General features: G+C 38.5%; 1 protein-coding gene across 6 annotated transcripts in view; it reads left to right on the top strand.

The window, feature by feature from the left end:
* PGM5 (phosphoglucomutase 5) overlaps positions 1-16053 on the top strand; it is a 219487-nt gene that overhangs the window by 41581 nt on the left and 161853 nt on the right. For 5 of the 6 annotated variants that reach the window (XM_086415428.1, XM_086415432.1, XM_086415427.1 and 2 more), the window contains exons 4-6: positions 2099-2224; positions 8807-8997; positions 9596-9750. In XM_086415428.1, the coding sequence (XP_086271554.1) occupies positions 2099-2224; positions 8807-8997; positions 9596-9750 (472 nt within the window). Of the gene's footprint in view, positions 1-2098; positions 2225-8806; positions 8998-9595; positions 9751-10191; positions 15686-16053 lie in introns of those variants that run through there. The other variant, XM_086415430.1, reaches the window with a different exon arrangement.

A 16053-nucleotide genomic window follows, 5' to 3' on the forward strand; every position in this document is an offset into this window, starting at 1 on the left:
TACAGGATGCAATGATTCCTGATTTTATTAATCTAGTTGGGAGTATTCATACACACAATGGCTTGACAGCTAAAAGCAAGGGATATTTTATTTAACTAAGTGATTTAAGTATACTTGATTACATATGTGTGGATGTACTGGAAAATAAGATGACAGAAAAAGCAGGTATTATTATATTGTCAGGAAGAAATTTTGTTGGTTGATTGAATCTTCACAGTTGTATTAGTTGTCCAAGAGACCCAGATCTTTGGTGGCTCAGATTCAGGACCACTGTTCCAGCTACATTGCTCGCTTGGTGAGTTTTCTACAGGGCTGCAGACACCATGAGGTAGAGGGAGACATTCCCTGGTCTCAAGAATTGGAAAACGATTGGGATAATTTATGTGCTGTATTCTTGCTATTTAAATGTTGAGCAAGGCTTGAGTTAATTGGAAACAATTTAGTCTTTGGCATTTCATCTTAAAGGATGAAGAGCAAGAACTATGTGATGTGAGCTTTCAGTTTTCATGGAAATCTACTTGCTTCCTTGTTTTTTTACATTTTTGTTTGGTATTAATGCTATTTACCTGCTATAAATACCAAATGTATTTAGGCAAGTAGTTTAAAAGTTAGACCCAGAATGAAATTGCCAAAAATATTATGCTATGTTGTAGAGATAGTAAAATTTCAAACATATTCACAAGCCATAACCTTTCATTTTATAGATTAATTTTTTATTGTGATAAAATATATGTAACGTACACTATGTTAATAATTTTTAGATGTATTTTGTATAAACTTTTAATTAATTTATTTTATAGATTAGTATGGGCTTCCCTGGTGGCTCAGGGGTAAAGAATCCACCTGCAATACAGGAGACGCAGGACATGCAGGTTTGATCCCTGAGTCAGGAAGATCCTCTGGAGAAGGAAATGGCAACCCACTCCAGTATTTTTGCCTGGAGAATCCCATGGACAGAGGAGCCTGGTGGGCTATAGTTTATAGGGTTGCAGAGTCAGACACAACTGAGCATAGATTAATATCCTCCTCCTATTAAAGATGATTAAAAACTATCTGTGTTCTTGAAAAAGTTATTATATTTGAACTTGATTTAAGTGCAATGAAAGTATTTTTAGTGTGTATTTGACCAGATGAAGGGATATTTTCATGTTACGTATAAAATCTCACCCACTAAATATTACACCTAGATTTATTAAAAATTATTAAAGGTGGATTGGTAATATCTTTAGTGCAGGTTTAAATGTTTCAAGGTTCCAAAGTAGTATGTGTTTGAAAAATTTGAAAAACAGCATACATAAGTTTCAAAATTTAACTACAAATTTCAAAAGCAGAGCTCATGGACAAATTTTAGTGCCTGAAATAAAATATTTATTATTTCTGGGAAAAATATTTTCTGGTTACTAATTATGTACTGATCACCAAGTTTGAAAAGTATGATGTATTCTGTGAAATAAATGGAAAAGACTTGATTTGGTTGTCTGGTCATTGGGTGGTGCAAGAGAGCATGTATGTTTAATGAAGATTTCTAAATATCTGGCACTCACCCTGAACCTGGTAATAGACTGGGCACATGGGAAACTTTACACAAACTCAGAAAAATATCCTTTATCACCAATTCAGAACCTGAATCTGCTTGGTACCATGGCATTTAGAAAGTAGGGTTCACTGCTGAGGTTACTTCTTGAATTGTTTCAGGCCAGCTGAGTTATTTTTTGGCCAGTCCCCACAGGAGAGGCAATGGGTTTTGCCAAGATGCCTCTTAGCATCAAGGTGTTTGCAGTTTGTGGGAGGGAGGTGGTGGAATGAGAAAAGTGGGGACAATAGGCATAGTTTTATCTTAATTACTTTCTTCTTGTGGTTGATTTTGCACTTGCAAAGAAGAATTTGCAACTTGATATTTTTTATACCATTTAATCATCTGCGAAGTTTGTAGCATCTTGATTGTGCTTTGTGATTTTCTCTGCAAATGGGCACTTTGCTTCCCATGAAAATGTGTGGGGTTATGATGGGATTGTGATCAGAATTTCATGCTTTTTTATGCTTCCAAGAATCCCTCATGGATAGTCATTGGTGTCTCCTCTGGCTTTCCTATCCATAGTGGAGATAGTGGACCCAGTGGATATCTATCTCAACCTCCTTCGGACCATTTTTGACTTTAATGCCATCAAGAGTTTGTTGACCGGGCCCGGCCAACTGAAGATCCGAGTTGATGCCATGCATGGAGGTAAGCATGTGGTCTTCTATCAAGTGGTGAACAAGAAATGGTAAAGGAGACCTCAGTGTGTGTTGGGTTTCTGGGATTATAAGGAAGGTTGGATTCATAGATATTCACATGACATGTATACGTTCAGATAGATATGTGGGATACTCTGGAAGGCTTCAGGGCTCTGATCTGTCTTTTTTGATGCAACTGAAAAAAAAAGCTTGAGCATATGATTTTCAGGCTATGCCTGTTAGAGTGTGGAATGGAAATAGCAAGATTGTAAATTAAAAAAAAAATTTGATCACAGTACATAGTTTAAAAAGTCAGATAGTTCATAGCTTGCTATGAAAAAAATCCTTCACAACTCCTTCCCCCAATTTTCTACTTTCCAGGGTCAGTCTTTTGTTTTGGGGAGGGGGATGGTATTTATCTCTCTATTGCTAAATACTATGAATATACTGCTCCTTGTTGATTTTTCAGTTTGAGGTGTTACTGACTTCATACCATGGAAGATGAATCTGTAGTTCTTTTTCACTGTCTCCACTCACTAAATCCAAGCACACTTCCTTAAACAAGTTCTATCATCATTTTGGTAAGATCAGTATGCAATGTCTAGATTATCATAACGTGGTTGAGCCATGCAAAATACTGTAATTATATTTTCCTTTCGGCACAACTTTTTAACTTCTTTGGAATTAGTAGTCATCTTGTTTTCTCATTATTCAGTTTTTGTGAAGTGTATTTACCACTGTTAACCCTCATACACTTCTAGTGTCAAATCTTCTCTCACTTCACTGTCCTGGAGACCTGGAATCTCTATCTGCACTGGTAGTTCTGTGAGCTGCTGTTGTCCTGAAATCTCCACTTAGCATCATCCTGTAATTCCCTTTACGCCTTTCTTATGTTGACTCTCCTATTTCTGGATCCTTTGCCTTTTGCTTTCTTGATTTACTCCTACATTTTGGAGGAGCACATTCTCCAGTTACTCTGTGAGAGAGAGCTCATGGGAGGTAAATGTTTTGAGTCATTGCATGTCTGAAAATGCCTGTTTTCTCTGCTCATTCTGAATTGGTATTTATCTGAATATAGATATCCAGGTTGGATATTATTTTCCTTCAAAAGTTTGAGAGAATTGCTCTATTGTCTTATAGCCATTCCTACCAAACTCGAGAAATCTGATTTTTAATTCATGTTTTGAAATCTTCCCTTTTTTCTTTTCTAGAGGCTTTTGGGGCCTTTGGTATGTGTTCAGTGTTCCTTCTTTTCACAACGATGAGTCTTAGTGTGGGACTATATTTCCCTATTGTGCCAGGCACTTGGAGGATCCTCTGAATCTAGAAACTTATGTCCTTTCATTCTGGGAAATTTTCTTGCATTACTTCTTGGATGATTCCTCCATTATTTTCTCTTTCCTTTCTCCGTAATGGCTATTGTTTAGATGTTGACTCTACTAGACAGATCTTTTAATTATCCTATTCTTTCCCCCAACACCCATTTTTCTCCTCTTTGTTTTGTGCTACTTTCTGGCAGATTTCCTCACTTTAGCTCCAAGTCCTTCCATTGTTTTTCAGTTCCACTGTCATATTTTTAATTTCCCAAAACATTTTTTTTTTGTTTTCCAAATAACTCTTTTTAAAAATAACTTCCTATTCATGTTTCATGAGTACCATATCTTTTTAAAATAAGTCAGATGTATTGAGGTATAAAATTTATTTGCAGTAAAACTGATACTTTATTGGTATATAGTTTGATGAAGTTGGACAAACATGTACAGTAATGTAACCACTCAGACAGTCAAGGTATAGAATATTTCCCTTGCTTCCACAAATTCTTTTCCATCCCTTGAAGTTTAACCTCTCCTCTTTCCCCTAGACCCTGGCAATCACTCATCTGCTTTTTGCCCCATAGTTTTACCTTTTCCAGAAAGCCATATGAATGGAAACATACAATATGTAGCCATTTTCTTCAGGCTTTTTTCACTCAGCATAAGGTTTTAGAGATGCATTCATGGTGTTGTATGTATCAGTGGTTATTTCTTATTACTAATGAGTAGTATTCCTTTATATAGATGTACTACATTCTGTTTATCCATTCACCATTTGATACAATTAGGGTTATTTCTAGGTTTTCACTACTATAAACTGCTACAGACATTTGTGAAAAAGTCTTTATAGGAATATATGATTTCCTTGTTTTAGATAAATACCTAGGAGTGAGATTGCTGGGTCATATAATGTGTATATTGAACTTAATAAATAATTGCCAAACTATTTTCCAGAGTGACTACCATTTGCACTAACAGCAGAGTATGAAGGCTCCAGTTTCTCTATGCCCTCACCAATACTTGGTATTCTCAGTCTTTTCAGTTTTATAGGCAGTCTGCCACATCTTGTTGATCTCTATTAGGATATGACTGATACATACTTTAAAGGATGTCTTCTCCCTGTGTAGTTTCTCTTTCTCCCATGTTGTTCTTTACTCTGTTTGTTTGGTCTCATATTAAAGAGTGAATTCAATTTAGTCACTCAATCATGTCCAACTCTTTGCAACCCCATGACTGCAGCATGCCAGACTTCCCTGTTCATCACCATCTCCTAGAGCCTGCTCAAACTCATGTCCATCTAGTTGGTGATGTCATCCAACTGTCTCATCTTCTGTCATGCCCTTCTCCTCCTGTTTTTAAGAGTGAGGTGCTAAAAATTTTGCTGGGAGCTCTGAGCCGACATGTGGAACTTATCTTCCAAGGGCTTTACTCTAAGGTTTTCTTCCTGGGCTGTTTTGTTCTTTCCTATTCAGTTCAGTTCAGTTCAGTCACTCAGTCGTGTCCGACTATATGGGACCCCATGAACTGCAGCATGCCAGGCCTCCCTATCCATCACCAACTGCCAGAGTCTACCCAAACCCATGTCTATTGAGTCGGTGATGCCATCCAACCATCTCATCCTCTATCGTCCCCTTCTCCTCCTGCCCTCAATCTTTGCCAGCATCAGGGTTTTTTCAAATGAGTCAGCTCTTCACATCAGGTAGCCAAAGTATTGGAGTTTCAGCTTCAACATCAGTCCTTCCAATGAACACCCAGGACTGATCTCCTTTAGGATGGACTGGTTGGATCTCCTTGCAGTCCAAGGGACTCTCAAGAGTCTTCTGCAACACCACAGTTCAAAAGCATCAATTCTTCGGCACTCAGCTTTCTTTATAGTCCAACTCTCAGTTCCGTCCATGACTACTGGGAAAACCATAGCCTTGACTAGACGGACCTTTGTTGACAAAGTAATGTCTCTGCTTTTGAATATGCTGTCTAGATTGGTCATAACTTTCCATCCAAGGAGTAAGAGTCTTTTAATTTCATGACTGCAATTGCCATCTGCAGTGATTTTGGAGCCCCCCAAAATAAAGTCAGCCACTGTTTGCACTGTTTCCCCATCTAGTTGCCATGAAGTGATAGGACCAGATGCCATGATCTTCGTTTTCTGAATGTTGAGCTTTAAGCCAAGATTTTCGCTTTCCTCTTTCACTGTCATCAAGAGACTCTTTAGCTCCTCTTCACTTTCTGCCGTAAGGGTGGTGTCATCTGCATATCTGAGGTTATTGGTATTTCTCCCGGCAATTTTGATTCCAGCTTGTGCTTCTTCCAGCCCAGCATTTCTCATGATGTACTCTGCATATAAATTAAATAAGCAGGGTGACAATATACAGCCTTGATGTACTCCTTTTCCTATTTGGAACCAGTCTGTTGTTCCATGTCCAGTTCTAATTGTTGCTTCCTGACCTGCATACAGGTTTCTCAAGAGGCAGGTCAGGTGGTCTGGTATTCATATCTCCTTCAAAATTTTCCACAGTTTATTTTGATCCACACAGTCAAAGGCTTTGGCATAATCAATAAAGCAGAAATAGATGTTTTTCTGGAACTCTCTTGCTTTTTCAATGATCCAGCGGATGTTGGCCATTTGATCTCTGGTTCCTCTGCCTTTTCTAAAACCAGCTTGAACATCTGGAAGTTCATGGTTCACGTACTGCTGAAGCCTGGCTTGGAGAATTTTGAGCATGACTTTACTAGCATGTGAGATGAGTTCAATTGTGCGGTTGTTTGAGCATTCTTTGGCATTGCCTTTCTTTGGGATTGGAATGAAAACTGACCTTTTCCAGTCCTGTGGCCACTGCTGAGTTTTCCAAATTTGCTGGCATATTGAGTGCAGCACTTTCACAGCATCATCTTTTAGGATTTGAAATAGCTCAACTGGAATTCCATCACCTCCACTAGCTTTGTTCGTAGTGATGCTTCCTAAGGCCCACTTGACTTCACATTCCAGGATGTCTGGCTCTAGGTGAGTGTGAGTGATCACACCATAGTGATTATTTGGGTCATGAAGATCTTTTTTGTACAGTTCTTCTGTGTATTCTTGCCACCTCTTCTTAATTTCTTCTGCTTCTGTTAGGTCCATACCATTTCTGTACTTTATTGAGCCCATCTTTGCATCAAGTATTCCCTTGGTATGTCTAATTTTCTTGAAGAGATCTCTAGTCTTTCCTATTCTATTGTTTTCCTCTATTTCTTTGCATTGATCACTGAGGAAGGCTTTCTTATCTCTCCTTGCTATTCTTTGGAACTCTGCATTCAAATGGGTATATCTTTCCTTTTCTCCTTTGCTTTTCGCTTCTTTTCTTTTCTCAGCTATTTGTAAGGCCTCCTCAGACAGACATTTTGCTTTTTTGCATTTCTTTTTCTTGCAGATGGTCTTGATTCCTGTCTCCTGTAGTGTCACGAACTTCTGTCCATAGTTCATCCGGCAATCTGTATCAGATCTAGTCCCTTAAATCTATTTCTCACTTCCACTGTATAGTCATAAGGGATTTGATTTAGGTCATACCTGAATGGTCTAGTGGTTTTCCCTACTTTCTTCAATTTAAGTCTGAATTTGGCAATAAGGAACTCATGATCTGAGCCATAGTCACCTCCTGGTCTTGTTTTTGCTGACTGTATAGAGCTTCTCCATCTTTGGCTGCAAAGAATATAATCAATCTGATTTCGGTGTTGACCATCTGGTGATGTCTATGTGTAGAGTCTTCTCTTGTGTTGTTGGAAGAGGGTGTTTGCTATGACCCGTGCATTCTCTTGGCAAAACTCTATTAGCCTTTGCCTTGCTTCATTCTGTATTCCAAGGCCAAATTTGCCTGTTACTCCAGGTGTTTCTTGACTTCCTACTTTTGCATTCCAGTCCCCTATAATGAAAAGGACATCTTTTTTGGGTGTTAGTTCTAGAAGGTGTTTTAAGTCTTCATAGAACCGTTCAACTTAAGGCTGGTTATATTCCACAGAAATATAACTTTGGGCTGGTTATATTCCGCAGAAAGGGCTCTTTCTGTTTCTTGCCTTAGCATTATCTGACCTAGAGGGAAGAGAGTTTCTCTTTCCAAAGAGTTTGAAAATTGTTTCTGGATTTAAGCCTCACTGCCTAGCTTGTACCATGTGTTCATCTCTGAATCAGTCACTCTGGTTGAGGGATGGAGGATTGGTAGACCTAGGTCACCTCCCTAGTTTTGGGGGAAGTAGGATTCAGCCACACTCAGATTACATGAACTGAGATGGGAAAAGGATTGGTTCTCTAAAGAAGACCCAAAATACTGCTATCAGAGGAAAGGAAAATGGGTGCTGGGCAGGCAAATCAAAGTGTGTTCACTGTTTGTGGTTTGTATTCTATTAGTTGAAAATAAACGGAAAGTGAAACTTTTATGTATTTCAGCCAACAGGATTACATGCTTGTCCCCAAATGTGCTGTGTGTTCTACCTCAGGTCCCTTCCCTTGCTCACAGTGTTCTTTGCATTTGGATAGCATCCTTACTTCTGTCAAATTTATATTCTCCCATGTTCTCCCAGAAATGCTGCTCCATTTTGAAGCCTTGCCTATGGTCATTTCTCTTTTAAGCTGTTGGGTTTCTTTATTTAATAAATACATTACACATTGAATTGAACTAGTTGTACAAGTCCAGTCACTCACCTGCAGATGTGACTCATCCCACTGCCAGGCTGAGAGCCCAGACTGAGAGCACTTTGTGTTCCTGGATACCCTCTGTTCTTCACATAAGAGTTCTGGGTTAGGCACTCCATGAATGTGTGTTGAACTGGAAAACACAACTCCTTAGCATTTATTTTGTAAAATGTACTTAGTTGTATATGCTTCAGTGGTTGGCAATGTTTAATTATACACTTGGCAAAGTTAAAACATCTGTAGAGACAAATAACATCGCTAGAGCCTTTAAGTGCTTTTGCATATATTTAACTAATGATTTTAATATAAAAAGTAACAGCCCATGAATTATTATTAGGTAGTTGATTTCTTTTTGGCAGTATTTTCGGAAAGTTTTGGAGAAAAATTTCATGCAGCTGGATTATTGAATACAACTTCTATATGCCTAACATAGTCACTGGCACATAGATGCTCAGTGAGTAGTAATTGAAATAACCATTTTTCTGTGCTTGAAAAAACTTGTAGAATTTATCTTCTTTTTTCTTGTGCTATGAAGTAGCCTTCTTCTAAGAAGAACAAAACACCCTTGGGGGAGGAGTTCTGCAAAGATCTCACATTGCTGTGTATCTTTTTTAAGTTATGGGACCCTATGTGAGAAAAGTTCTGTGTGATGAGCTGGGGGCCCCAGCCAATTCTGCAATCAACTGTGTTCCCCTGGAAGATTTTGGAGGGCAGCATCCTGACCCAAACCTGACATATGCAACCACCCTTCTGGAAGCTATGAAAGGAGGGGAATATGGATTTGGAGCTGCATTTGATGCTGATGGGGTAAGGAGGAAAGCTTTCTGCCTGCTGATCCTTTTGATGTATAATGAGCCAAACACTGGAAACCAGAGAATTATTGAATACCTCTGGGGCTGACACATATGGGGCATACGAACCTTAACTGGCTCTGCATCTGCCCTTCTATTTAATGGCCTAGTATTGCACGTAAATAGCCATTACTTTTCTTTTTCCAAGTAGCAGTATGTTATAAAGTTGTTATTTCTTTTAAAAAATTCATGCAGTACATCTTTATTTATAGCTGATCTTGTTGAGATCACCATGTTAAGAAACCAGCTATTTTAGTAATAATCTCTGTTCTCCATTATGTTTGGGGGAAGTGTGAATGAAGAATGTAGAGGCTACTAAAGCTTGAGGAAGTCATCCACATTTCGACAGGTTGGATATTTTCCTAGTGGTGTCAAGATCCTGGGCCCTGCAATATTCAGGGATTTTAGTTTCCCACGCCCTCTTTGCCCTCTTTCAAGTGGTTTTACATTGTTTAAATGTGAGGGTGGCAGTAAGTGCCTTGTGATGATGATGGGAATGGACTGCTAGCAGCAGATGCCTTTGCCTGAACATTTTCACACATTCTTTCCCACAGGACCGTTACATGATCCTAGGCCAAAATGGCTTCTTTGTGAGCCCTTCCGACTCCTTGGCCATCATTGCCGCCAACCTCTCTTGCATTCCATATTTCCGTCAGATGGGAGTCCGAGGGTTTGGAAGGAGTATGCCCACCAGCACAGCCCTCGACAGGTAAGCAAAATGTCACTGTGGAAAACTGCATGACAGGCCTCTGATGTCATTGTTCCCTCTGCTGTGGCTATCACTCATTCTCCCCTCTCACTTTGGGAATATATTGACTTTAGAGATATGGGAATTTAGAGACATGGTATAGTTAGTAGAAGTGTGAAAAATCAGGTGGCCTGAACTGGGTTCTGCTACATCTTAGCTCTCAGGAACTTGGGAGACTTATTTGATTTCTGTGTCTCTGTTTTCTTATCTTTAAAATGAGCATGATAATAGTATCATCCTTACATGATTTGAGGTAGGAATGAGGTGATTCTTATAAACCATGTAACAGAACGCATGGTTCATAGTAAATGCTTCATAAATGTTGGGTGAGAAAACTTACTAAATATGTAAGCAAGGTAGAAAGATCAGATAATATTATTTTAAAATGCTCACCTATCTCAGGCTTCCCTGGTAGCTCAGCTGGTAAAGAATCCGCCTGCAATCCAGGAGACCCCAGTTCAATTCCTGGGTTGAGAAGATCCCCTGGAGAAGGGATAGACAACCTACTCCAGTATTCTGGCCTGGAGAATTTCCTGGACAGGGGAGCCTGGCAGGCTACAGTCCATGGGATTGCAAAGAGTCAGACATGACTGAGCAACTTTTACTATATCATCATTAGTTCTGTAAAAACAGGGAAGATAAGTTTGTTGTGAGAATGAAGCAAGATACACATGGAAAATGCTCAACAGGAGACTCGGTAGATAACAGTCTAAGGTTTCTTTCCCTGGCTCTATCCATCCATCTTTTACCTTATCTTAGAAAACAGTGAATTTCAGAGTCTAATATTTTCAAGCAATGTATATTATTGTGGAAGCAGGATTTGTTCATGATGGAAAGTTAAAAAAAAAACAGAAAACTAGGAAAATGTAAGCAACTCTGCCTGAGCCGCTTATGTTAATTGATAAATGTATATTCCCCACTGAATCTCTTTATATACATATATATATGCATAGTTATAAATCATATATAACATACATAATATAATATGTATAATATATATTTGCCTTTTTGTGAAACAGAAAAGAGATCTGAAAGTACATACTGCCTTGTAACTTTTTTCCCCATCAACAATCTCCAAGTCTGTTAATACACTTTGTCTTAATACACTTTTATATCATCTAAAACCAAGATCATATTCAAATTTCCCCCAAGTGTCCTTGGAGTGTCTTTAATGGATAATTTTGCCCAAAGCAGCATCCTGTCTAACATCATACATTGCATCTGGTTGTCACATCTCTTAAGTCTTTTAGAATCTAGCATAAGCCTTTTATCTTTTAGTTAATGATAATGATTTTTGAGGAGACCAGACCAGTTGTCCTGAAGAATCTCGTCTTCTGGATTGTGAAGTTATTTTCTCATGGTGTTACCATTCATTCAATCATTCCTGAAGTAAATTTTATATGCAGTGAAATGAGTTAAGGGTACAATTCAATGAGTTTTGGAAAAGGTGTACATCTGGGTGACAACCAATGAAAATAAGATATAGAACATTCCCACCACCCCCCAAAGTTCCTCCTTCCAATGCCCCATTGTTGTCATTTCTTCTGCCATATTTAGGCTTTGCCTGTTCTTGAGCTTCACAAAAATAGAATCATATACTACATATTTGTTACTAGTATTTTCATTTAATATATTTTTTTATTCATACACATTCACTGAATTTGTAACTAGTCCATTCCCCTATGTTGCAGTATAGTAGATCAATGCATGAATATATCACAATTTATTTTTCCAGTATCCTGTTGATGAACATTTGGGTTGTTTTCACTTATTAGATACTATAAATCATGCCATTATAAACATTCTTACACATGTCTTTTTGTGTATGCATCTACATTTCTTCAGTTAATATCCAGGAGTAGAATGCTGATTGTAGGATAGATGTATGTTTAATTTAACAAGAAACTGCCAAACTATTTTCCATTTTATACTCTTATTTGCAACGTGTGAGAGTTTTAGTTGCTTTATGTCTTCTACAACATTTGGTGTTATCAGTCTTTTTTATTTTAAGCAGTGTAGTGAGTGCAAAATACTGTTTCATTTTGGTTTAAATTTGTATTGTTCTAGTGATGTTGAGCTCATTTTCATATGCTCGTTGTCCATTTATGAACTTCTATGTTATGTACCTGTTCGAAATATATTTGCTCAGTTGAAGGTGCATTATTTGTCTTTTTGTTACTGATTTATAGAAGTTCTTTATATATATTCTCAATAATAAGTTTTTTTTTTGTCCATACTGCCAGCTTGTGGGATCTTAGTTTCCTGACCAAGGATTGAACCCAGGCCCTCAGCAGTGAGAGGCCTAACCACTGGTCCACCAGGGAATTCCCTGGATATAAGTCTTTTGTCATATATATGTATTACAAACATTTTCTCCATGCCTGTCACTTCCCCACTCAAATTCTTAATTGTGTCTTTTGATGAGTGTGAGTTTTAAATTTTGACAACGTCCAGTTTTTTTCTTATATAATTGTGTGCTTAGTCACTCAGTCATATCGGACTCTATGCAACCCCATGACTGTAGCCCACCAGGCTCTTCTGTCCATGGGACTTCTCCAGGCAAGAATACTGGAGTGGATTGCTATGCCCTCCTCCATAGGATTTTCCCAACCCAGGGATCAAACCCAGGTCTCCTGAATTGCAGGTGGATTTTTTACTGTCTGAGCCACCAGGGAAGCCCAAGAATAGTGGAGTGGGTAGCCTATCCTTTCTCCAGGGGATCTTCCCAATCCAGAAATTGAACCAGGGTCTTCTGCATTGCAGGCAGATTCTTTACCAGCTGAGCTGCCAGGGAAGCCCTCATATAATTAATATATACTTTTTTATCCTCTGTAAGAAATCTTTGCTTATGCAGAGGTCAAAAAGATGTTTTTTTCCTGTCCTTTCTTCTAGAATCATTGTAGTTTTAATTTTGCATTTAAGTCTTTGAGGATTTTGAATTAATTTTTCTGTGGTTTATAAGGCAGGGGTTGAGGTTCACTTCTTCCCTATATCCACTTGTTATTGAAAAGAATTTACCTTTCCCTTGATGTGTCTGTCAAAAATCAGTTGACCACATATATATGTGAGTCTGTTTCAAGATTATCCCTTCTGCTCCATTGATCTATTGTCTATCCCTATGCCAATATTTCCTTGTCTTGATTATTGAAATTTTAAAGTAATTGTTTAAGTCAGATGACTCCCCCAACTCTTATTTCCTTTTTCTTCATATAGAAAAAATTATATATCTAATGTCCTTTGCATTTCTATATACATTTTAGAATCAACTTGTTATTTTCTACTAGGGCCTGTTGCAATTTTGATTGAAATTGTGTTGAGTCCACAGAGCAATTCTGGAAGAATTGCATTTCAATAATATTGAGATTTATAGTCCTTGAATATGATATATCTCTCATTTTATTTAGTTTTCTTTAATTTCTCTTACATACTTTGTAGGTTAGTTTCTCTTCCATATATTTTGTAGTTTAGCATGGAAATCTTTACAATTTTTGTTAAATTGATTCATGAGTATTTTGTATATTTTGATGCTAATGCAAATGGAATAGTTTTATAAGTTTGATTTTCCAGTTGTTTGCCACTAGTAATTAGAAATATAATTGATTTCTGTAAATTGATCTTTTAATCCTCCCCCAGTACAGAGATGAATCAGATGACTTTTGGATGCCCGCTATGTTCCTTCTTTCCCTCAGGTGATACTGATGTCAAATCTGTGATAATGAACCAACCACAGTTTAAAATTCTTGCCTAGCAGCTCCAAAGGGTGGGATGTGTAATTCTATTCTTCCCCATTTGCCTTGGTTTATATCTTTCCTTTTAAAAACAAATCAACAAAACTTGTAGAAAGCAAAGCAAAAACCAGACTGTCTCTAGAAATGGAAAACCCAGAGTCATAGAGCATCCTGAGTTCTATGCAGGTTACTTAATATTCTGGGAGGATATATAAGGTGGCTCAGTGGTTGGTAAAGAATCCGCCTACCAGTGCAGGAGACTTGGGAGAAATGTGAGTTCAATCACTGTGTCAGAAAGAGGAAATGGCAACCCACTCCAGTATTCTCTCCTAGAGAATCACATGGACAGAGGAACCTGGCAGGCTGCCGTCCATGGGGTCACAAAGGGTCAGAAAGACCCAGCAACTGAGCATGCATGTACACTTATACATAATCTTACAATTTATAAGGAACTTTCATTAATTTGAACTCACTTGATCTTTGCAGTAATTTAGAAAGGTATTGGGTAGACATTACTCTCAGCATATTAAAGATGCTGAACCAATTATCAGAGAGATTAAGTGACACAAGTTTACACAGCTAATAAGAAAGTGACCTGGGATTTGAAACTATTGCATCTGCCTAGTAACTGCAACTTAATCAGGATGGTTTCTGAGAGACCAGTTGCGAATATTGCTCAGCTCTCCCGTGGGGTAGTCAGCAGCTTCCCAAACCCTGGCCGGGAAGCCAGTTTCATTCTGACAACACAACCCATTTGTGCTCTTTTCTTATGGAAATTTCCCAGTTGTTCTTGGTTTCAGTTTATCCCTCCTTCCCAATGAATCTCTGTTTCAGTCAGAAACCAGAAGCCTTGCTTAGAAAGTTCACAGAGGACCTGTTCTGATACCTAAGTGACCATTTAAAAGGATTATTCATGCTTGCTGGTTGGGATTCAGAATTCTGTGGGACTCTGAAGTGGTGATTTGTTTTGGGTATTTGATCTCTTGTGGAGTCCCTGGTGGATTCTCCTGATAGACACTTTATAAGTTTCGTCTTCGTGAAAGAAATGCTGCCTCAAAATTTTATCTTGTCAGTAGTTTCCCACTTAGGTTATTTTTTAATTAATAAAATCATAGGAATGTGCCCCTAAATGCCAGACCCTGGAAGAAAGACAGCGAAGTGACTGAGACACATTCCATGGTACACTTGCCCAAACTCTTCGGATTGCAGAATAAGGGAGGCCTGCACCCTTGATGCTGATGAATTATTCAGACAAACTTCCATTGTTTCATGGATAATTGTTGTTCCCCAAGGGAAGACTTTCAGTATCTTTCATTTCTACTCTTACAATATCACTGAAACAAGGATTCCATTTACCCCAGAGTAATACCATCTCAGCCTTGAAAATGGCATTCTTTTGGGCTTTGTCATTCTGAATGTGTCTGATTTGTGGTTACAGATGAATCTGTGTTGCTGAAATAATTTTGGTTCAAATTATTCGAGAAGTAAGCACATTAGAAGTATATTTGTGGCCCAAGATTTGTCTTTACCCCGTGAGGCGGTATTAAATAATCCTCTGTGTTATCATCCTTCAGTAATACTTATGAAGCACCCATCTGTGCTTGGTCCTGTGCTGAATGCCATGTTAAGCAAGGCAGACACGTGCAGACATGAACTCTCCTCATTAAGAGATATTTAGAGCCTCAATCAAGGCTAGGATGCTAGTATACACTGCAAGGGAGCCATATCTAGAAAGTATGTTTTGACTCCCGGGAGGCCATATGAAGTCCACCACCCATAAACATGATGGAAAAGAGAACTGGGACTCTGCTACTCTCTTTTTGCTTTTTGTGTCACTCCTGTTGTTCACCATTTATTCACTCAAGAAATATTTATTAAGGGCCTTCTATATCCTAGACAATTGTCCCTTGCCCTGATGGAACTTACTGTCTGATGCAGAAGATGTATAATAACAAGTAAAGAAAAAGCATATAAACACAAATTGTAATGCATGTTCAGGGGAAATGAACTTGGTATAGTAATAATTGGCAAGTGTGGAACATCCTCCTTGGTAAGATAGATAATGGACTTTCTGAAGAGTTTATGGGTAGGACCAAAGACTAGAAACATGCAGGTAGACCTGGCTTTGATGCTGAGATTAAAAATGGCCCATTAAAAAAAAAAAAAAAGTGACGTTGCTCAGTCGTGTCCAACTCTTTGCAACCCCATGGACTGTAGCCTAGCAGGCTCCTCCACCCATGGGATTTTCCAGGCAAGAGTACCGGAGTGGGTTGCCATTTCCTTCTCCAGGGGATCTTCCCGACCCAGGGATCGAACCCAGATCTCCTGCATTGCAGGCAGATGCTTTACCGTCTGAGCCACCAAGGAAGCCAGAAATGGCCCATAGCACATGTGAAAATGCTTGTTTTTTTCAGAATGTAGTCTACAACTATTTGTTGCCAGTCCCCAATCTGAAATATGTACTGTAGGTTTATCTTGAACATACCCAGCTGGTCATTGGAATCTAGACAGTGTTAAACCAGCAAGTATGCAACAT

The sequence above is a fragment of the Bos grunniens genome, chromosome 8, assembly GCF_055505025.1.
Source record: "Bos grunniens cultivar Pamir isolate PY7600 chromosome 8, Bosgru_T2T1.0, whole genome shotgun sequence".
Classification (NCBI taxonomy): domain Eukaryota; kingdom Metazoa; phylum Chordata; class Mammalia; order Artiodactyla; family Bovidae; genus Bos; species Bos grunniens.